This window comes from Vigna radiata, unplaced genomic scaffold (genome assembly GCF_000741045.1).
Source record: "Vigna radiata var. radiata cultivar VC1973A unplaced genomic scaffold, Vradiata_ver6 scaffold_273, whole genome shotgun sequence".
Lineage (NCBI taxonomy): Eukaryota > Viridiplantae > Streptophyta > Magnoliopsida > Fabales > Fabaceae > Vigna > Vigna radiata.
This window is the reverse complement of record NW_014543808.1, coordinates 354,763-377,335: the sequence shown is the minus strand read 5'-3', so window position 1 is coordinate 377,335 and position 22,573 is coordinate 354,763. Positions and strand designations below refer to the sequence as shown.

Sequence of the window (22,573 nt, the reverse complement as noted above, 5' to 3'; positions counted from 1 at the left end):
ATATATATATATATATATATATATATATATATATATATATATATATATATATATATATATATTAAAAAGAATGGATGAAAGCTGAATTAAGTTATAAAGAGAGGGACATTTTATTAAAAAGAAATTGTTTCAAATATTTATGTTGAACTTTCTAAAAGACAGAAATCCATCTTCTAAGAATTATCCTTTCTCTAGAATTCCAACTCTTGTTTCTCTTTGTTTTCTCTCTAACTTTCAAGTTCATTGACTCAGTGCATGTTTAATTTGGTGTTGTCCAAGTGTTCACGACGTCAAGGGCTTTAGTTTGAACCGATTGGTTTCTCGTTTCGGACCGAGCACTGTTTCAGTTCTTCTCCAGGAAGGGCACTAGAGAAGTTGTTCTGTGTACTGGACTATTCAACCCTAAGGTAAAGGGAGCTAACTTTGAATCTGAAAAGAAAAAATGCACATGTATTGTTTGATGAAAGTTCTACGAAATGTGATAAGTTTTAATGGATTTAATGATGGGCATGATGATGGAAATTCGTTCTAATGTGTTTGTATGTATGAATATGAAGTTTTGGATGAATTGGTTATTAAAATGGAGTGAAAGACATGAGAGTTTTACCTCATCTTTTTCCAAATCCGAAAATCATATTTCTTGAACAAGTAATGAGTTGGAATTGGATGAATGTAAATGCTTGTTGTGAGATCTTGGATTAGAAATGTTAAATTCTTGGATGATGGTTTTTAATTATGTTTTGAAGGAAGAAGAAAGGATTTGGAGTATGAAATGAACCCTGAATTGGATTGAACATTAGATCCTCGTATGGATGTTATGGTATGAGTTGTTATGAGATTTTAAGATATAAAAAACCATGAAAATCATGTAAAACAGAGAAGTTTGTTCATGAATGTCATTGTGTACGAAAATCTCTTGATTTTGATGGATGTTGAAGTGAGATTTATGATATGTATGAGTGATTGGATATATGATCTATGCTTGGATGAAATGAGTGGTGGAAACTACTCTTTTTCGTTTGTTTTTCTGAAATTGAGAAGTGAGATGTGCAAACTGTTTTGGGATTAGATACAATACATTATGGATCTGTTTTGGTATATAAATCTTGGGGAAAAGGTCATTGTTGGGTGATGAATGGTTGGTTACAAGTGGTTAGAAAATTATGCAGAAAAAATCTATTGTTATGTATTTAAAGAGTTGATTTTGCATGAACAATGGTTGTATTGATGTTTATGATGTTGGTGGTTGATTATGGAGTGATATTAGACTCCAAATATGTTTGAAAACATGTTAGAAGTGTTGAATCTGTGTTGGGAATCAAATATGGACGAAACTGGCTAAAAATTATGAATCTAGTTGTTGTCATGGCGCCCCAGCACCCCTAGTCGAGCTCGAGCGTCCCTGGGCGCACCAGCATGCTGTTGTTTTTGTTTTTGATAGTTTTTGGGATTTCAGATGTCCGTTTGGACGTTCCTTAGGTCATTTTGGGGGTTTTGGACCTTTCCGAAATTCTTGGTGATGGTTTCAAAGCCATTTTCTTTGTCTAAGTATGAGTTACGGGGTTTGAGTCGTTTAATGGTTCTTTTGGGACTGTTATTGTCTGGTAAGGTATTTGATTTGTTTGATGTTGTTTGATCAACAGAGTGTCATGTATGTTATATATTTGAATTGTGTGGCTTGAAAGAATTGGACATCTCAGGGTGAGATGATTGGAAGTGGTTGTAGAGATTGTGTTATCGTCTTGTATAATTGTATGGAACTTTGAAATGTTAAGTCTATCCCTACACTTAAAGCACTGTTCATGCTCAGATAGAGAAGAGCAATGTGAGTGGTGAGAGTAGAGGGAGGTCCTCGTCTATAGTCTTAGAGTTTAGACATAGACTGGTATGATGATTTACCTTGCATAGTGTTGGGGAGGGCCAGCTAAACTATGCAAGTGCAAAGACGACCAATAGTTCGACAATTATACAAATTCGGATGAGTCGTGTTGAGTACTTAATACATGGTTTGAATGATATGCTTGATTGTTCTTTTTATATGTAACTAAACATGGTGATATTGATGGATTATGCTTTATGTATGTTTCTTATTTATCTAGCTCACCCTTGCTTCTTTGTTGTGTGCTACTTGTGTATGTTTTTCCTTTGCGATGATCATCCACTTGGATGTGAACAGATGTTGAGGAGGTGCATCTGAAGCAAGTACTGGAGGATGCTGATGCTACACCTTAGACTCCTTAGGATTCATCTTAGTTATCTTATGTTATTTTGAGATACTTCTTAGGTTATTTTGAAATACTTTGTTATGATTAAAAGTTTTAAATTAGACAATTCTGGATGACTGTAATCCTGTATCTAATCTCAAGTTCACTTCTACCTATTCTCTTTATTATAACTAGTGGACACCACACCTATATTATATAATTGTGTTTATTATATATTTGGAATGTCACAATTGAAATTGAAACTGAAATGAAAGTATCATTTAATTTGAGAAGTGAGATTTATAATCAATGTAATTGGAAATAATCATGTTTTATGTCTATTACTATTTTTTATTTTCAGTTTTTATATTTTTTTTTTTGGTTTCTTGAGTTTTCTTTTTAAGTTTATTGGAATTTCTCTTCCATAGAAGAATTTAATCATATTTTCCAAGATACGTACCCTCTCTTCTTTTAACGATTGTAAAACAATTCTCATACATTTATAACAATTAATAATATGATTTCTTTCTCTAATATTTAAAATCATTAACATTTTTTATTTTTTATTATATTTATAAGTTCTTCTCTTTTTCTTTTTTTCTTTTTTTTTTGTATTGAAACCTTTGAAATTGTCTATCGTTTCAATTTTTTTTTTTACTTTTTAAGTTTTTCTTCTCCTTTTCTGATAAGATTAATCTGGGTATTAAAGAATAATAAGCATAATTCATTTTTTTAGAATATTAATGCTACTTATATAGAGTAACAATTGGTATTTCCTTGCGTGAAACACATTTTTTTTATGAATTTTGTGACTTTTACGTTTCAGATTATTTAATATTTAATATGTGATTGAGGAAAAGGAATATAAACAAGTTAATATAGTCTTCCTCCTATAATTTGACCTTCACTCGTATAGATTAAGGTAAAAAAAAATTCACACATCCAAAAACTTTATTGTTTGTTTATATAGAAAAATTTAGCCACAAAATAAATATATTTATTTTTCATTGACTGAAACATATTTTTAGAATATATAAGATATTTACTTAATAAGTCATTTATATTAAAATAAAAATTAAATAAGACATTTTAATTTAAAAATTTAAAATAATAAACTTATAAATAATAAATTTATGAATTATTTTATTATATATTGTTTATTTTTATTTTATTTTATTGTATGACTTAAATTTATTCTTGTATCAATTATTATTTTTAATAATATATATATATATATAATATATATATATATATATATATATAATATAATATAATATAATATAATATAATATAATATCTTGCTATTTAACGATAAATTAACCCATATAATGAATAAATTATTAATCTTTATATTAATCAAGGTTAAATATGTTTTTAATTTCTATACTATCAAGCGATTTTGGTTTTAGTCCATCTTTTGAAGTAAGGTATATTTTAGTCCTCCTTCTTAAGAAAACTTTAATTTTAGTCCTCTAAAACTAACAGCGTTAAAAATCAGTTGAGGTGGCTAACGGTGGTGCGTGTCACGAAATTTTTTCTGACACCGGGTCACTGGGTCAATCTCCCTCCCTCTCCCTTCGTTTTCTCACTTTACCATTGTCTTCAAGAGAGAAACCAGTCACCCTCAATGGCACCAGGGCGCCTTCCACTCTAGTAGCTCATCGAATTCCCCCTTAAGCTTGGCCTGCTTCTCTTCGAGCCATAGCTTGTAACGCTGTAGTTTCTCTCTCCTCGCCGCGGTTCATTGAATTGGACAGAACTCTATGGTTGTTAGGTGCGCAATGCGCATAGATAACAGTTAGTTTGTTTATTCGCTGGTTCCTCGCTTGGCTTCTACACAAAGCATTTGTTTATTCATTTATTTTATTGGTTTTAATTGCGACTGCGTCTCTGTCCAATGCGAGGCTTAGACCTAAAGGCTCTTCGCCACGTGTCGGTCATCGGCCATGGAAGACGATGGTGCCACTGCGGGTGACCGGTTTCTCTCTTGAAGACGATGGTAAAGTGAGAAAATGGAGGGAGGGGGAGGGAGATTGACCCAGTGACCCAGTGTCAGAAAAAAATGACGTGGCACACACCACCATTAGCTACCTCAGCTGATTTTTAATGTTGCTAGTTTTAGAGGACTAAAATTAAAGTTTTCTTAAGAAGAAGGACTAAAATGTACCTTACTTTGAAAGAGGGACTAAAACCAAAACCGCTTGATAGTATAGGGACTAAAAACATATTTAACCCTATTAATTATATTAAAAGTTTATGCATTTTTCTAATTGATTGTTAACTTAAAATATACTATTAAACTTTACCTCTTATACCATATTTAATTTTCAATTAGAAAAGTTAATATTTTACTTAAAAGAGTTAAGAAAGAAAGTAACAAGTTAAGGAAAGTTAATATTAGAAGATTAACCTCACCCAAATATTGCCTCAATTCCATTCACATGAGATTTTTGGAGTTAGAGTTTTAAAAAAACTTTCAACTGAATGAACCACTAAAATAAAACATACTTCTAGAGGGTTAGGATAAACTCATAGAAGATGAACCTAAATTACATATATTAAAGTCAATCAGATAATCACTTTACATATATTATTGACGACAATCACAGCTAGAAATCCATTTTTGCTTTTTTTTTATTATTTGCTACCTTGAAAGGAATATTGAGCCTATGTGGTACTAATGAGAAGTTCATTGACAAAGTGCAAGATTAATACAACTCAAGTACTACCACAAATTCTACTGCTGACCTTCCAAAGAGAGTCTCTCGTTAGTCAACTTACCTCAATAATTATATCACTAAGTGACGTGACAACTTTAGCGGAAAAGGAGGAAACCCGTGATAGAGAATGTTATTTGTAATGATTTGTGCCTATATAGAGCACCTCATGATTGAGAAGAAAGGATGAATGAAATATTGAGTATTCTCTTTCTGTTATTCTGCCTTTCTGTCATTTTCTAGATTATTCTTCTTCTTTCTGATTTTTTTCCCTTTCATGTGGAACTTTCATTGCATCTCACTCCCCTCCATCATGACCGACTCTTCTGATACACTAGCCTTCCTTGACCGCAAGTTAGAGCATATCTCACTTGCTCAAACCAATTTCTCTAACACCCTCATGGAGATTGATAATTGCACTTCCAACCTTGAAAACCAACTTGCTCTCTCCCCCCAACCACTCAACTCCCTTCATCGCCATATGAAACTAGACCTTCCTTCCTTCGACAGGTCAGACCCATTAGGGTGGATCTTTAAGGTGAACCAGTTTTTTACCTTTCACAAAACACCTAAGGACCAACGCATTTAGTTTGCCTCTTTCTCTCTTAAAGGAAAAGCCCTTGCATGGTTTCAATAGATGCATAACAACGAGCTCTTAACATCGTGGGAATCTTTTCTCCGGGCTTTGGAGCTCCGATTTGCTCCTTCACAGTTCGAGGATCCTATCACAGCTCTTTATAAGCTTTCTCAGACTCACTCCTTGCAGGATTATCTATCTGAGTTTGAGACTCTCTCCAACAGGATCTCTGGATATCCCCCTAGTTTTTATCTAAGGTACTTCATCTTGGGGCTCAAACCACACCTCCACCATGAGGAAATGGTCCTCCAACCTACCGATTTGAATCAGGTCATCTCATTTGCTAAACTCCATGATTATAAACAATCTGCCTCCCCATTTTCTCGATTCTCTAGACCACCACTTTATCAAACTCAAACCCCACCACCACCACCACCAACCCCCAAACCTCTCCCTCCCCTCCTTCCCACACCCCCACCAAGTTACCCATTAAATTTCTTACAGTTAGAAATGCAAGGTAGAAGAAAGAAGAATCTATGTTATAATTTCAATGAATGTTATACACATGGCCATCGTTGTAAGACCTAGTTCTTACTTCTGATATCCACTACATCAGATGACGATCTGATCTAGTCAGATGACCCAGATCAACCACCCACAGAGGATCCATCCTCTGAATCAAGCCTAGTCAATCTACATGCTTAATCTGGTCAATGCGCCCCTCACACTCTTCGATTAACGAGTTTTCTCAATGGATACCAGGTCCAAATTCGGGTGGATTATGGAGCTACACACAACTTCATCCAGAGTCGTGTGGCCCATTTCCTTTAACTCCACAATGAGCCCACTTCAACCCCTCTAAAAGTAATGGTAGGTAATAGTGATTTCCTTCCATGCTCCACTCTTTGCCCTAAGGCCCAACTTAAAGTTGCCTCTTTCCAAATCTTTATTGATTTGTATCCTTTAGAATTGTTTGGAATTGACATTGTCCTAGGGGTTCATTGGCTCACTCAAGTTAGCCCGCTTGTGATGGACTATAATGGCCCATTCATGCGTTTTATGTGGGAAGGCACTTTGGTTGAATTAAAAGGCAAAACTGGCCCAAAACCTAGCCTAATATCCATCTATCAACTTTAGCGGCTACAGCAAAACTAATAGTGTGGTGGCCCTTCACTAGCTTACACTTGACCAACCCCCTTCATACCACTTATACTCCCTCACACCCGCATCCCCTTCCCTACCCAAATCCACATCCACTCATCTCTTCCTACATCTGACCACCTTCCACTACAAACACTACTCACCAAATATGCTTCCCTCTTTTAACCACCAACTACTTTACCCTCTTCCAAACCCACCGATCACGGTATAACCCTACAACCAAACACTGCCCCAATCTTTGTCAGGCCTTACAGATATCCCCACTTTCAAAAGCATGAAATTGAGTAATAGGTGCAACGAATGTTGGATTCCGGTTTTATTAAGTCAAGCACAAGTCCTTTCTCCTCCCCTATTCTCCTTGTCAAAAAGAAGCACGGGCATGGCGTTTTTGTGTTAACTATCGGGCCCTCAACGTGTCATGGTGAAGGACAAGTTTTCGATTCCGACTGTCGATGAATTGTTGGACAAGTTGGGTAATGCAACTTGGTTCTCAAAGCTGGACTTATTCTCTGACTTTCATCAGATTTTGATGTTTCCCACTAAATGTGCCAAAATCGCCTTCCGCATTCATAATGGCCATTTCGAATTCAAGGTGATGCCATTTGGGTTATGCAATGCCCCTTCCACCTTTCAAGCCATCATGAATGATCTCTTTCGGCCACATCTTCGTCAATTCATCATTGTATTTTTTGACGATATTTTAGTATATAGCCCAACTCTGGATTCTCATGTTTCCCACCTGGAAAGTACTTTCTAGCTACTAATTCAATACAACTTCAAACTAAAGGGAGAGAAGTGTTCCATAGAGAAGGAATCCATTCATTATTTAGGACACATTGTGTCTCGCCAGGGTGTTCATCCAGATCCCAACGAAATACAAGTTGTTCTTGATTGGCCTTTACTAACATCAGTCAAATCCCTTCGTGGCTTCTTGGGATTGACATGATTTTATCGTTGTTTTGTAAAAGAATACGACTCAATTGCAAACGCCCTCATTGATCTCCTTAAGCGGGATAATTTTGTTTGGCAGGATACTATAACACAAGCCTTCCAACGTTTAAAATATGCTCTAACAAACGCCCCGACGTTAGCTTTACCACACTTTGATTGCACGTTCTTTGTGCAAACTGACGCCTCTGGTTCTGGTATGGGAGCTGTCCTTTCTCAAAATGGACACCTCATTGCATACTTCAGTAAGCAATTTTGTCCCAAGCTACAAAATTCCTCTACATACATTAGGGAATTTTGTGTCATTGCATATGCTGTTAAAAAATGGTGACAATATCTATTGGGAAGGCATTTCATACAGATAAAAAATCCATCAAGGAATTGATATCCCAAACGGTTCTCACTCTGAATCAACAGACTTACCTCTCAAAGTTGTTGGGCTACAAATTTGAGATACAATACAGGCTGGGGAAGACTAATTTTGCAACGGATGCCTTGTCTAGGCTCCCATCCACACAACAAGACTCCTAATTCTTGATATTATCCATCCCACAGTTGGATTTCCTTTCTGATCACAAGCAGTCTCTTTTCAACAGTGTAGAGTTTCTTGATCTCAAGCTGAAAATAGTCGTTGCTCCTGCTCGTTTTCCTCTATACGCTACTTTAGACGGAATGATTCTGTTCAAAAAGCGCATACGGATTCCATCTTCTTGCCCCTTCATACCTACCTTGTTGCATGAATATCATTCTACCCTTGTTACTAGACATCCTAAAGTGGCGCGAACCTTCGGGAAATTGGATGCCAATTTCTTTTGGGATGAAATGTGGGAAGATATTGATTCATTCGTCACTCAATATGTAACTTGTTAATAAATTAAGATCCCAGCTCAAAAACCAGCATGACTACTTTAATCAATCCCTCCTCCTTCAAAATGTTGGGAGGATTTATCCTTGGACTTCATCATTGGTCTTCCGCCATACCAAGGCCACACTACATTATTAGTTGTCGTTGATCTCTTCTCTAAGGGAGCAAACTTTGGCACTCTTCCCCGTTCCTTCTCTGCCTAAAAAATGGCTGACTTATTCGTGCACATGATTTGTAGATTGCACGGTCTTCCCAAAAGTTTGATCTCCGATCGCGATCCAGCTTTCGTTGGCCAATTTTGGTGCGAGCTCTTCCGCCTTAGGGACACCAAATTGAGGATGTCCATTGCTTATCATCCCCAATCCGATGATCAAACTAAGGTGGTCAACAAGGTTTTGCAACAATACCTTTACTGCTTCATTCATCACAAGCCTTCGTTGTAGGGCAAATTTCTTCCTTGGGTCGAATGGTGCTTTAACACTAGCATCAATGCATCTACCAAGATGACTCCATTTGAAGTTATGCATGGGTCTCCCCCACCCTCGTTTCCACAGGCACTCCCTTCAGAAACTTCAAACGTTGTTGTTCAATTTGAGTTGTAATTATGGACTAACATTATCCATAAACTCAATCGTAATCTGCAGAAAACTCAGTCCAATATCAAGAAATGAGTTGACACCAATCACAGAGATCTCCATCTTCAGGATGGGGATTGGATGTAGGTGCGCCTTTGCCTACATCGATAGGTTTCGGTTGCTGGACCATATTAGGGGAAGTTACAAAAACGCTTCTTTGGTCCCTTCAAAGTTCTTGAACGGATTGGACAAGTAGCTTACCGACTAGAGCTTCCTTCAACTGCCAAAATCCACAATGTGTTCCACATTAGTTTCCTTCGTCCTCACATAGGCCCTCCTTCAACATCAGTTTCAGCATTGCCACTAGAGTTCCAAGGCAACCACCCTCTTTTGGAACCAATCACTATTTTAGCCACCAAACTAAATTCTGATACAATCCCAGTACAGTGGAAGGGACTGCCACCAAAGAAGGCCACTTGGGAACCTTGGATCACTATTCAACAATAATTTCACCTTGAGGACAAGGTGCTTCTTCATCTAGAGGGAGACGAAGGGAGTATTGGGCCCATGTCGTTCGTTGGTACTAATGAGGAGTCCATTGAAAAAGTGCAAGATGAACACAACCCAAGTACTACCACATATTCTACTGCTGACCTTCTAAAGAAAGTCTTTCGTTAGCCAACTTACCTCAATGGGTATATTACTAAGTGACGTGACAACTTTAGCGAAAAAGGAGAAAATTGTTATACTCACATGATAGAGAATGTTATTTGTAATGATTTATGCCTATATAGAGCACTTCATGATTGAGTAGAAAGAAAAAAATGAAATATTGAGTATTCTATTTATGTTATTTTGCCTCTCTGTCATTTTCTAGATTATTTTTCTTCTTTTTTATTTTTTCCTTTCTTGTAATTTACTAAATACAAACTATTAAAGTTAATTCGTTTTGGGACGAAGAAAAAAAAGTACCTGATATATGTTTAAAACCTTGCTTCACATTTGAGAAAAAAGAGATACCATAGCCACCGCCAACTTTTCATGTCCATCACTTCAGGTATATTGAAGCAAATTACAATAAAAAAAAATCTATTTTTTCACTTTTTAGTATTTGCTATTTTCAAATTACTAAATACAAAACACAATATAAAAGATTAAAGTTGCATTAATTTTGGATGAAGAGTAATAAAAAGAAGGTTTAATCATTTAGAATGTCCCTATTTATGTAGGGTTTTCTCAATTAGGTCCACGTTTTTTAAAATGCCTCATTTAAGTCCCTGAATATGAAAAATTGAATCAATTAAGGGCTTGCCGTTAAATTGAATGGATGACGTTAAAATTGAGTGTGTGTGGCATAGTGACTTGACTGACGTGGCAGTATATATCAGAGTTGAGTTGGTTTTGTATCATTTTGGATTTAAATTTTATTGAAATTGAAACACAACGTTTAAGAAAAAACCAACGTTTTAAATAAAAATGAAATTAAAAACCGCAACGTTGGAATAAATTAGGGAAAATTGAGAAATCAGAAGGGATTTAAAACCCTAAATTGGAAGACAGGATGACCCGCTGTTGAGACTTTGGCAAGTGCACCAAATCGCTCAAGTAGTAAAACCGGTAAGACCGAATATCGTTTCCCAAGAGACTCGGTCACTACTTTACTATCGCATAGTTGCTAACTAATTTAAGCTAAAGAATAATTCCATTTTAGTGTGAAATTGTGCAATGAAAGTAAAAGTCATGCATAAGTAAAGGTTTGAACTACTTGGGGCCAAAACACTTGAAAATGAAATGATTGATGAATATGTGGAATGAATATGTTGGAGAATGATTTCAACTAATATAGTCCTATGCAAATGCACTCAACCACTCTTCTTCGTTAACTTGTTCTTGTCAACTAGCTAAGTTACTTAAACCCAATCCCTTGGTGAGAAAGCCTAGGTTCACTTGTAAAATCTCAATCCCTTGGCAACCCAACAAGTTCACCCGCATTATGAAAAGAAGTTTAAGACAACCAAAAGTCCTAGCTCTATCCCTAGACACTATTTATTTTAGGTGTTTAAGTTCATTTCAAGGTTCACAAAATATTTCCCAATACTAAGTAAACCCTAACATCATGTCATGATTGATCAAGTCATAACAAGCTTTAAGCATAGAAATAAACACTAACAAGTAATGAGAGAAGCATATTTTCATTTAGAACAAGCACATTTACAAATGGTTTATATAGTTTACATCATTCCCCAACATGAAAGAACTAAGCTCTCCATAGTCATGGAGAGCTTGAGCTTACAATGGAAGAAAATGGGGTAGAAGGAGACCCAAGGAAGAAGAAGGGTGAGTTCCCACAACCCAAAACTTGCTCCAAGAGGTCCAAAATGATGCTTCAGAGCTTCAGCCGCCAAGGAAGTTGCAACCCTCGAAAACTGTGTGCCTTTTATAGGTCTAGGGTGCCAACTCAGCAAAAAGTCGCGCTCAGCGCCCTTTTCTTGGGCGCCCAGGCACCACAACTTAAGCTCCAACAGCGAATCCAGGGGCACCCAGCGCCCTCTAGGGGGCGCCCAGGCGTGAAGAATTGCCAAAAACAGCGAGACAAAGGGCGCTGGGCACCCCTAAGGGGCGCCTAGGCGTGGGCAATTGGTGAAAACAGCGAACTGAAGGGCGTTGGGCGCCACTTGTGCAGGGAAACATCTTCAAAACTTCATTTAGTAAGCTTTTCCTTGGTTCTCCACTCTTGATAGCTTGAAGTCCTTCCAAAGCAAACAAAGTTCCTACAAAATTTGAGGAATTAATGATGAAAACTAGTGTGTATAACCTAAGCTGAATTTATTCACAAAGTTAGATTAAAAAGAGGATTAAGCGTGTTTGAAGCTTCAGGAGTGTTGATTTGGCAAGAAAATTGCACCATAGATAATGGTAAGAATTACCGTTATCACCGGCACTATTCCACTGGATGGCCCGCACCTCGCCGCCACCCATCGCCTCCCCCAACTCCGCGCCCTCCTCCACCTCATTGCCACCCACCCCTGCCCCTACTCTTCCTCCATTTTCTGCTGCCCCCACATCCAACCCATCTTCTCCTACGCCATCCACGCCTTCTCCAAATCCTCCCAATCCACCATGCCCTCTCCGCATTCCACTCCATGACCAAACTGATCGACTCCAAGCCAGACGTCACCGTTTTCAATGTCCTCATCCACGCCTTCGTCAAACACGGTAACCTAAACCAAGCCCTTCAGTTTTACTACGAGATGGTGGTTACCCACCGCGTTAAGCCTGACGTTTTCACTTTCAACATTTTGATAAGTGGTTACTGTCGGAACTCGCAGTTCGCGTTGGCGTCGGATGTGTTTCAAGAGATGGGGAAAATGGGGTGCGAGCCTAATGTGGTTACTGTCAATACCTTGATCATGGGGATGTTTAGAGAGGGGAGGGTTGAGGATGCCATTGAGATGGCTCGCGAGATGGTTCAATTAGGGTGTGAGCTTTCGTGTGTTACTTGTGAGATTTTGGTTCAAGGGCTTTGTAAGGAAGAAAGGGTTTTGCAGGCGTGTGAGTTGTTGTTGGAGTTTTATGAAAATAGGGTTTTGCCTAAGGGTTTGATTGTTTTGTTTTGGGGTTTTAAATCCCTTCAGATCTCCCAATTATTCCCAACGTTGCGTTTTTAATTTCATTTTTATTTAAAACATTGGTTTTTCTTAAACGTTGCGTTTCAATTTCAAATAAAATTTAAATTCAAAATGACACAAAACCAACTCAGCTCAACATACATTGCCACATTAGTCAAGTCACCGTGCCATGCACATTCAATTTTAACGTCATCCACCCAATTTAACGACAAGTCCTTTAATTGATTCAATTTTTCATATTCAGAGACTTAATTTGAGATATTTTAAAAAATGAAGACCTAATTGAGGAAACCCTACATAAATAAGGACATTGTAAATGATTAAACCTAAAAACAACTTTAACTTTTAAAAATTAAAAATAATGATACATAAATTAAAAGAATATATTTTTGAAAGTTATATAGAAAATAATTTATAATACAGTTGCTTTTATTTTTGTTTTTTAAGCAATTTATAAAAACGGACAAAAGTTTGGGTTTGAAAACATAAGTCATATTAATTGTGGGTAGTGACAAAATTATTATCATCCTAAATCTGATGTCAAAAACCCAATAAAATATAAATATATATTAAACTTATGATGTAAGAATCTGAGTTTTTATTTTAGCAGATCAAAGAATCTTAGTGGTTGATCTATAGCGTGTTTCCCGTTTTTTCTTGTCTGTAGCACAGGTTGAAGATAACGAACAGTGCCGCCGTTATTTCCTCCTTGTCCACTGTGCGACCGCCATGGCTACCGTCTTCAACGGCATCCTATTCCCGCCGAACCAAACCCTTCTCCGCCCCTCCCTCCATTTCCCAACCTCTCTCTTCACCTCACCCCCTCGAAAATTCACTCGCTCCCGCCCTAACCCTACCTTCCGCTGCTCAATTGCCAAGGAATCCACCTCATCTCCGCCCATTACCAGAGACTCAGTCCCCGTCGACTGCGTAGTCGTCGGCGGAGGCATCAGCGGCCTCTGCATCGCTCAGGCTCTCTCCACTAAACACGCCAAATCCAATGTCGTCGTGACTGAGGCCCGAGACCGCGTTGGAGGCAACATTACCACGCTGGAGAGGGACGGGTATCTTTGGGAAGAAGGTCCCAACAGTTTTCAGCCCTCTGATCCAATGCTCACCATGGTGGTATGTAATGTTTCTTTTGCCCAATTTGGGATTGTGCCTAGCTCAACCTCATTTACAAAGGGTTGTCCCGGTTTATTTTGGTTATATGACTATTCAATGTGAGATTTGTAACACAATTGGGTGCATGTTTGCTTTCCCTTGGTTTCCTGAAAATCACATTGAAAAACCAGCTAATGTGATGTTAGATCGTGTTTAGGAACTTCTGAGTTTGGATTCGATTATTAGTCGAAACGGCTTTAAGACATTTGGGAGATAGGCTCTTCTATAAGATGAAATAAAATTTTGCATAAAATGATACCAGGTTCTGTAAGAATAAAATTTTGATTCTGAAAAGTTGCTTTTACATATTAGCTTAAGCACAATTTTATTTTACTTTATAGTGTTTTATTTTATTTTATTTTTTAATTTTCTTCTTTTAGAAATATTTGTGAAGAAATTTATTCAAACATATCCTTAAAAAAGATAAACAAAATTTATAGTGAGCTTTATGACTAATGGGCTTTTATGAGAAAAAAAATTCTACATAAATCATATCATGTCAAAATTCATTTTCACCAGTATTAATTTTATAAAATCAATATCATTAAAATCATTTTCCCCAATGCCCATCCAAACACACTTAGTGTCTCTGGTTGAATTGTTGTTAAAGTGATTTCTGTTGTTGCATTTTGTAGGTGGACAGTGGTTTAAAGGATGAGCTTGTTCTGGGGGATCCCAATGCACCTCGGTTCGTGTTGTGGAATGGAAAGTTGAGGCCCGTGCCCGGGAAGCCGTCAGATTTGCCTTTCTTTGACTTGATGAGCCTTGGTGGAAAGATCAGAGCTGGCTTTGGTGCGCTTGGGATTCGGCCTCCTCCTCCAGTGTGTCCTCTTTCGTTTCTTTGGTTATGTGTGTGTCAAATACAATGTCCGAAAGGATGAAATGCAGATGTTCTTAATTTGGTTTTCTCATGTAATATAATGTTGACAAAGGTAACAGGGTCATGAGGAATCGGTTGAAGAGTTTGTTCGTCGGAATCTTGGTGATGAGGTTTTTGAACGATTAATAGAGCCTTTTTGTTCAGGTAAGAGCATTAACCTGTTTGCCATGTTTTTTTTTCTATTATTGTTGTTAACCTGTAGTCTTCTATTATTATAATGTACTGGTAGAGTTTTCTGTATTACTTTTGGATCTAGTAATATTCAGTTTTTGGCCATTAGTATGTAATCCATCAAGATAGCTGAGTAATATCTCAATAGAATAAGTTTATTTCTGGAATGAAGTTTGTTACGCATTGTCTAACCTTTTGAAAACTGTGAGATTAAAGGTTTTCATGCGGGGCAGTTTTTTCTTAACTTAAGGCTATATTTCTATGTTCATAATGGCACTTAGTGACCTCTTTTTGAGACTTTTCAGTATCGTTCTAAATATTGTTCAGTGGTTCTTTGGTCCACATTGTAAAACTGGATTGAAAGCGTGACTTTCCTGTTCGGGAATTTTTTTGTGGCCAGGGAAAGGGTAATAACTTCTCAAGAACCAAGTCCAGTATGCTCTAGTTAGTGCATCACGATTCATAACATGTGGTGGTTTTGACAACACTTAAACTTGGTTTACCACATTATCCAGTAATATTGACAAAACCACTATTTTCTTTCTTCCTTTATTTCCTCTTATAAATGCTATTGAAGTATATGTACTAATAATCAATTGGACAAGCACTTGATGTTATGTAAGTCAGCCACAATGTCCCATAAAAAACTTGACAGAGTCTTGTGCTTTCTCTTTCCTTAATCAGTGATTAGATTACTTCATCTTGCTTTTTCTCATCCTTCTTTTTTTTCTACTTTTTTTGTATGGCAGTCTTTGTTGCAAAAATGGTTGCATACCTTAATTTTGTTGTATACAGGGGTCTATGCAGGTGATCCTTCAAAATTAAGTATGAAAGCAGCATTCGGCAAAGTTTGGAGGCTGGAAAAAAATGGCGGTAGCATTATCGGTGGAACTTTCAAAGCAATACAAGAGAGAAATGCAACTTCAAAACCACCTCGGGATCCGTAATACATTACTTGTTCTGGAGTTTCGGTATTTTTCACATAGTTCATGGAGTGTTTCACTAATTCAATTAATCATGTAGGCGTCTGCCAAAACCAAAGGGTCAGACTGTTGGATCTTTCCGGAAAGGACTTACTATGTTGCCAGAGGCCATTTCTTCTAGGTATTAAATGTTGCCTTGTACCAATGTTCTAGTTAATTTCCTCTTATTCTCCAGATTGGCGATCCTTGTGAATTGTGATCCTGTTGACAGATTAGGCAACAAAGTAAAATTATCTTGGAAGCTTATAAATATCAGTAAACTGGAGAGCGGAGAGTACAGTTTGATGTATGAAACACCAGAAGGTGTGGTTTCTTTGCAGTGCAAAACTGTTGTCCTTACTATTCCTTCCCATGTTGCTAGTACATTGTTGCGTCCTCTGTCGGTAAGTTTCTTCCTCAAAGTGGGATTATATACTTTATTTATGTTAATTAATGACTTCTTTTTTGTGGAATCCTTGAAATTGGGTGATATGACCTGTTGGAGTTGAGCGGTGTGGGAGTTATAGCAGGCATTTTATGGTGCCTAATTGCTGGTCATTGGTTTTCTTTGTTTGCATGCCTTTGGCTCTTTCGTTTGAGTGTGTTGTGAGTGGCACATGCATGTGCATATGCTTTTTTGCCTACGGTTGCATATGTCTCTATTTTTATTATCCTCTGAACTTTCAAAGCCATAATTGATTTCCTGTGCAAACACTGCCGCACTCAAACATAATGCAAAGGAAGGTACAATTAATCCATTTTTCCAGGGCTCAGTTTTTCATTGCATAGGACTTATCATATTTCTAAAAACCTCTGGGGGCATTTTTTTCATGTTTTAATATCTCTTATTCCCATGAGAACTAAAGTTATTGTCTACAGTAACTGCGTTTCCTTTGATGGGCTTTTACTCAAGTCAAATAACAAAATGCATCTCAACAAATCAGTTTGATAAATGGCCATTTTTTGCCATGATAGTTCCCAATGAAATCATTGAGGACTGTATTTCCTGACAACCTTTTAATATCTCTTGCAGGCAGCTGCTGCAGATGCACTTTCAAAGTTTTATTACCCTCCAGTGGCTGCAGTTTCCATATCCTATCCCAAAGAAGCTATTAGATCAGAATGCTTGATAGATGGTGAACTGAAGGGGTTTGGTCAATTGCATCCACGTACCCAAGGAGTGGAGACATTAGGCGAGTATTAATTTCATAAAACAAAAGTGAAGTCTTTCAACACAATAAGTTCCACATCATTTTAATTATTATCATTCATGTTAGAACTGCGCACTGTGGAGTAAATTCTAGTTTTTGACCGGTTTGATGAAAAGACCATATTTGTGGGCTTGACAGGAACTATATACAGCTCATCACTTTTCCCCAACCGAGCACCTCCTGGAAGGGTTCTACTCTTGAATTACATTGGAGGGGCTACCAATACTGGAATTTTACAAAAGGTGACATTAATATGAAACATGAACTTTTAACGTATATGGAATTGGTTGAGCTGTTACGGCATTCAATAGGGTTAACAGCATCTTTTATGCGAAACTTCGAGGACGGTGGAGTACAGAACTGTTAGTTATTTTTCAAATAAGTATATAGGATTTGTTTTAAAATAAACTTATTAGGTAAACACAAGAAAGCATAAATTTGCTATATTTAAAAAGAAATCAGACACACTCATCCGATAAAGTAAAATTTTTGGTTATTGTAAGTTTACTCTACAGGAGTATTGTGAGTTTATTGTTCCGGTCAGAGGTGTTTTACCCTACAAGAGTACCGTAGAGGGGCGTGTTTTACTGTGGTTTTGTTTTTTAGTTTCTTTAAAAAATATATATATAACAATTTTCAAAAAAGGTGGGGGAAGGTGTGAGAGTACTAGTTATGAAAAAACTGAATAGGAAAACAAAATAACTTAGTTGTTCTAGGTTTTTAAATTTTGAAAACGGATAGATTTTTTTTTTTAAATAATTAGTCTATCGAATTTTTTGTTCACTTCTTTTTATGAACAAAATTTAATTTAAAAAACAGGAATTAAATGGGCCCTAGACCTCCTGCTCTAATCATTATTGATCGATGATTGGTGGTTCAGGGTTTTAGGCATGGATCTGTTGTTTGACTTCAAATGCTTGGATCCAGACCTGTTATATGTTTTTTTATTTTTTTATTTTATTTTTTTTTACATATCTACAGTAACATTTTGTCATTTGAAACAAGTGCCCTTTCTCTACCTGTATATTCAGGTTTGTTTCCTTTCCTTTTTCATTTCCTCCTAAATTGTATTTTTTTATGGCAGACGGACAGTGAACTTGTTGAAGCAGTTGATCGAGATTTGAGGAAAATGCTCATAAACCCAAATGCTCAGGATCCATTTGTATTGGGGGTGAGACTGTGGCCTCAAGCTATTCCCCAGTTCTTAATTGGCCATCTTGATCTTCTAGACGTTGCTAAAGGTTCTCTTAGAAATACTGGATTTGAAGGGCTGTTCCTTGGGGGCAACTATGTGTCTGGTGTTGCCTTGGGACGATGCGTTGAGGGAGCTTACGAGGCAGCAGCTGAAGTAAACGATTACCTCACAAATAGAGTGTACAAATAGTGGAAAATTTTGTTTTCATGGAATGGGTGGGAACTCTCATGTTCCATTAAATTGTAATAATCACAGTTTCTCAAATTCGTTCATTAGGTTTTTGGTGGCCTCTACTGCAGATTATGTAAAATTCACTGTATTTTGTTCATTATCTATTAACAAGTATTTAGGAGGTCAAAATCATAAGTTCAATCATAAACAAGTGCGATGAGATTTCGCATAATATTGTGTAAACACGCATAATCAAAACTTGATATATTTATCCAACCATATTGAGCAAGAAAATGATTTTCTGATTTAAGCAATAGAAGCGAGCCCTGAAAAGAAAAAATTATTGCATGTTACATGATTGTGTAGTTGAGTGAAGGGTTTGAATAAAAAAATATAGTTAAAAAGTGGTTACATGGGAGATGTAAAAGTTTGAGGTATGAATGAAAGGCATGGAGAATGATGACGGAGAAGGCAAGCAATGAAAAACAAGATGATAGAAGAACGGGAAGGAGAAGGAAAATGGGCGATTTGGTCTTCACATTGCAAGACACATCTAATAGAGGTATTTAAGAAAAAGCGGATGTGGGTTACACCCTGCTTTTCTAATTCAACACAATCACTGTATTTGGAGACCAAATGACAGATTCTTGGCTAATCCAAGCAACCTTGTGGTTGGGATGGTGGGGAACATTTTACTTTTTTTCCTTTTCACCCTTTTCAACATTTTCTCATTTATTCATCCCTCTCTCTTTACCTACCATTTCCCATATCTTTAGATCCAAGTCATTTTGCTTTTCTTCATTCTAACCAGCTACAACTCAACATTATACTATATATATATCCTATCTAAACATTATATAGTTTAAATCAAATTTTAATGTGTTTTTCGTAGTTTCTTTCATTTCTTACTTACAAAATTTATTCCTTACACACACAAAAATAAAAAATAAATAAAAATCACTCTTCACCATATAACTTTTAAAGAAACATTATAAAATTAACAATTCTTAATTATTTACCATGAGAAAATAATATAATTGTTGCAGTATCAATGTGTTACAATTAAATTCATTTTTATATAAATCGAAAGAAGCTATCACTGTTAAATATGTTATGATTATTTTACTCAATTTGATAGAGGGATATGGAAGAAGATGTCACCATTAAACGTTCTAGAATTTCAATATTTTTCTAAAAGAGACAAATGATTCAAAATAAAGTAAAAGTGAGGAATAATTATTTCAACATGAAGGGCTAATAAATTAAACATAAAATTACACTTTTTTAAAGTGTGTTTCCGATTCCAACATGTGTTTGATATGGCACAGAAATTATTCTCTTTTTCCTTTTTCTTTTCCTATGCTATCAAATCGAGTTGATTGCCAGTTCCCAGGACCAGATCTCGAGTTTTTTTGGCTTAAAAAAGCCAATAAAATATTCAAACTTGTCACGTACTTCACGTTCACGAAGCGATTACATATGACCTTTTGTTCTTTCTTTTTATTAATTGTATCATACTAAATTGCTTTTGATATTGATTACAGTGAAAACCAGGCATGCAAAATGAAGACATCAGAATGAAATAAATGCAGACGACAAGGGTGGTGAAGTTTGTCTACTGCAGTTAATTCTTGAAAGGGAATGAGACAACACTTGTAGAAATTCTCTGCTATTCATACATAGATATGTTTTCCTTGTTACGTAGCAGTATTTCTAGCCTCACTTCACTTGCACAAAATAATACATTTTGGTCTCTACAACTAAGATCCCCACGAGCAACACGATGATTATATCCATTGAACATCGATTACGTCGATACTACATATGTTTATGCAAGGTATCAGATATCAACATTAATGTTCTCTTGTCCACCCTATTTTTCATCCAACCAATTGTCCAATATTTAGGTTCATTCCATTCTCCTTAGAACAGAACCACACGCTTTGTCTAACTACTGTCTCTATAGTAATTGCCAAAAAAATCCTCTTCAAATGCCCACTAATTGAAGTGTTTAATCACACCCTGATATCAGCTGACTAACTCATTAGTCCAAATATACTTATGAAAGCTCAATTATTAAACAAAAAACATGTTGACATAGTATAAATACTGTGTTGATTTTTACTTATTTACACGTGTTGTTGTCGGCTACCATGACAACATTTTAGGTCTACCAATTGCATGGGAGGAAGAAAAAGAGGAGGGTGGCGCAGCAGCTGAAAAAGTCTTCTTCAAACCTCTTCTCTTATTCTCTCTTTCTTTCTTGCTTTCTTTATTTAAGGCCTCTAATGTGGCGGCTTCATGTGTAATCAGTTCCTTCCACAATGGGCAAAGCTTCTAGTTCTTCCTCCTCTTCAATCACCAGCTGCAGGAACAACCCTTCCAATTCAACTGCATCCTCTCTCACACACCAACACAGCCAACACCTTCGCACAGATCTTAGGCTTGGACTCAGCATTTCCGCCACTCAACATGTTGCCTCTTCCAGTTCAGGGTTTGTACAATATATATGAAAAACATGTTTGCTACTGATATTGAGAAACTCTTTCTTTCTGTCCCTTGTGTTCAAACTCATTCATCAAAACTCTTGGATTTTAAAGGGTACCATGTACGTAGCAACTCTCTTTTATGACATCATGTGTTGTTGTTGTTGTTGACCCTCTCATTCTGATATGTCAGGGGGCATTGGCAACAGATGCAACCACATCTAAGCAGTTATTCACAAGCTACTGAAGTTAATGATTGCAGCGAGCATACGAGCTTCTTTGTGAAGGTGTACATGGAAGGCATTCCAATTGGTAGAAAACTGAATTTGTTAGCTCATGATGGCTATCAGGAGTTAGTGAAGACCCTTGAACAAATGTTTGATACCACCATTCTGTGTATAATCTAATACTATTCTCTCATGGTTAATTATATCTTGACTATGTGTATGTAGCGTCTTTGTCTCCTAACAAGGGAATGTGGTTGTTTTACACAGGGGGGACTGAAATGGATGGAGTTCAACAAGAGAGATGCCATGTTCTAACTTATGAAGATGGAGAAGGAGATTTGATCATGGTTGGGGACGTTCCATGGGAGTAAGTTAACCATAACTTTCTCTTTTAAGCTTTTTTTCTTTCCTTTTTTTTAATATATTTAAGATCAAATTTCGACCCATTATTACTACATGGAGCTTTTACATTTTCGTCCATTTTAAGCTTGCTTTTTTGGTCATGTAGGATGTTCCTTTCGGCTGTAAAAAGGTTGAAGATCACAAGGGTTGAGACATTTGGGTGATAAATGTTTACAAAATGACAAAAGACTGGTTCTTTTTGTGACTTAAATTTAAATGTCAGTGATCATCCATTATCAAAGATCAAAGTGGTGTATATTCTTAGTATGTTTGGATATTGAAAAGGGAAAAAGAAAAAGTTTATATATAATTAATTTTTTTATTTTATTTTAAATAAAAAAAAAAAGAAGCAAAAATGCCTTTATTTTTGGTTTCTAAAAGTTTGGTCCTAGCTTTTCTCGTTACCGACGTAATTTCCCCGGTTGTAAGACCCAGTTCCTCCGCGTTCTCTTACACGGAGAATGAATAAACCAAAGTTGAAACATGCGAGGAATAAGGAGCAATAAAGGTACAGACATAATAGAATGTCGAGCAGAATAAAGTAATGTTATATTATTATTGATCTGAATTGTTTGATTTTGATATTTTGATTCGAATTTCATTGGGAACATATTGAAATTTGATCTAGACAAGACTAGGGTTTAATTGGGGAATGGAATGAATTTGATTTGGGTAGTTGTCTAATCATTTAATAAATTCTACAAAGACAGTTACAGAATTGTGTGAATGACCCATGTAGATTGGTAGCAGACAGATTCCAACCTTTGTCCAATGTGGCTTCGCTTGACCCAAATTATTATCACATTTAAGCGTGTTGGCCCAGCAAATTCCCAACATGCCACAAAATAAATAGACTGCTAAACTACTCCAATCTTTTTCTTACATTTTTGGTCTTTAATCTTAACTTTTAAATAATATCAAAATAAGGACCAAAAATTCACATATAATATTTGTTTGTAGTCAAATTTGCTTACTATTTTTACTGCAAAGATTTTATGAAATGACAGGATCCTTGTTGATGCTTTCAC

General features: G+C 36.4%; 2 protein-coding genes across 3 annotated transcripts; both read left to right on the top strand.

Annotated features, from left to right (window-relative positions):
* Positions 1-13,274: 13,274 nt before the first annotated feature.
* On the top strand, positions 13,275-18,706 carry LOC106754828 (protoporphyrinogen oxidase 1, chloroplastic). The gene is made up of 9 exons (XM_014636894.2): positions 13,275-13,801; positions 14,476-14,661; positions 14,780-14,864; positions 15,687-15,834; positions 15,915-15,995; positions 16,086-16,257; positions 16,887-17,046; positions 17,203-17,306; positions 18,149-18,706. Exons 1-9 carry the CDS (start codon positions 13,406-13,408, stop codon positions 18,446-18,448), a joined length of 1,632 nt encoding a protein of 543 aa, XP_014492380.1. The 5' UTR covers positions 13,275-13,405; the 3' UTR covers positions 18,449-18,706.
* A 1,904-nt stretch (positions 18,707-20,610) lies between these two features.
* LOC106754851 (auxin-responsive protein IAA30) lies at positions 20,611-22,301 on the top strand. Of its 2 annotated transcripts, XM_014636917.2 has the most exons (5): positions 20,611-20,654; positions 20,744-20,924; positions 21,110-21,312; positions 21,411-21,510; positions 21,652-22,301. In XM_014636917.2, exons 2-5 carry the CDS (start codon positions 20,755-20,757, stop codon positions 21,707-21,709), a joined length of 531 nt encoding a protein of 176 aa, XP_014492403.1. In that variant the 5' UTR covers positions 20,611-20,654; positions 20,744-20,754; the 3' UTR covers positions 21,710-22,301. The 2 variants fall into 2 exon arrangements, with proteins under 2 accessions (XP_014492403.1, XP_022633800.1); XM_022778079.1 differs by lacking the exon at positions 20,611-20,654 and having other exon boundaries at positions 20,684-20,924.
* Positions 22,302-22,573: the final 272 nt, after the last annotated feature.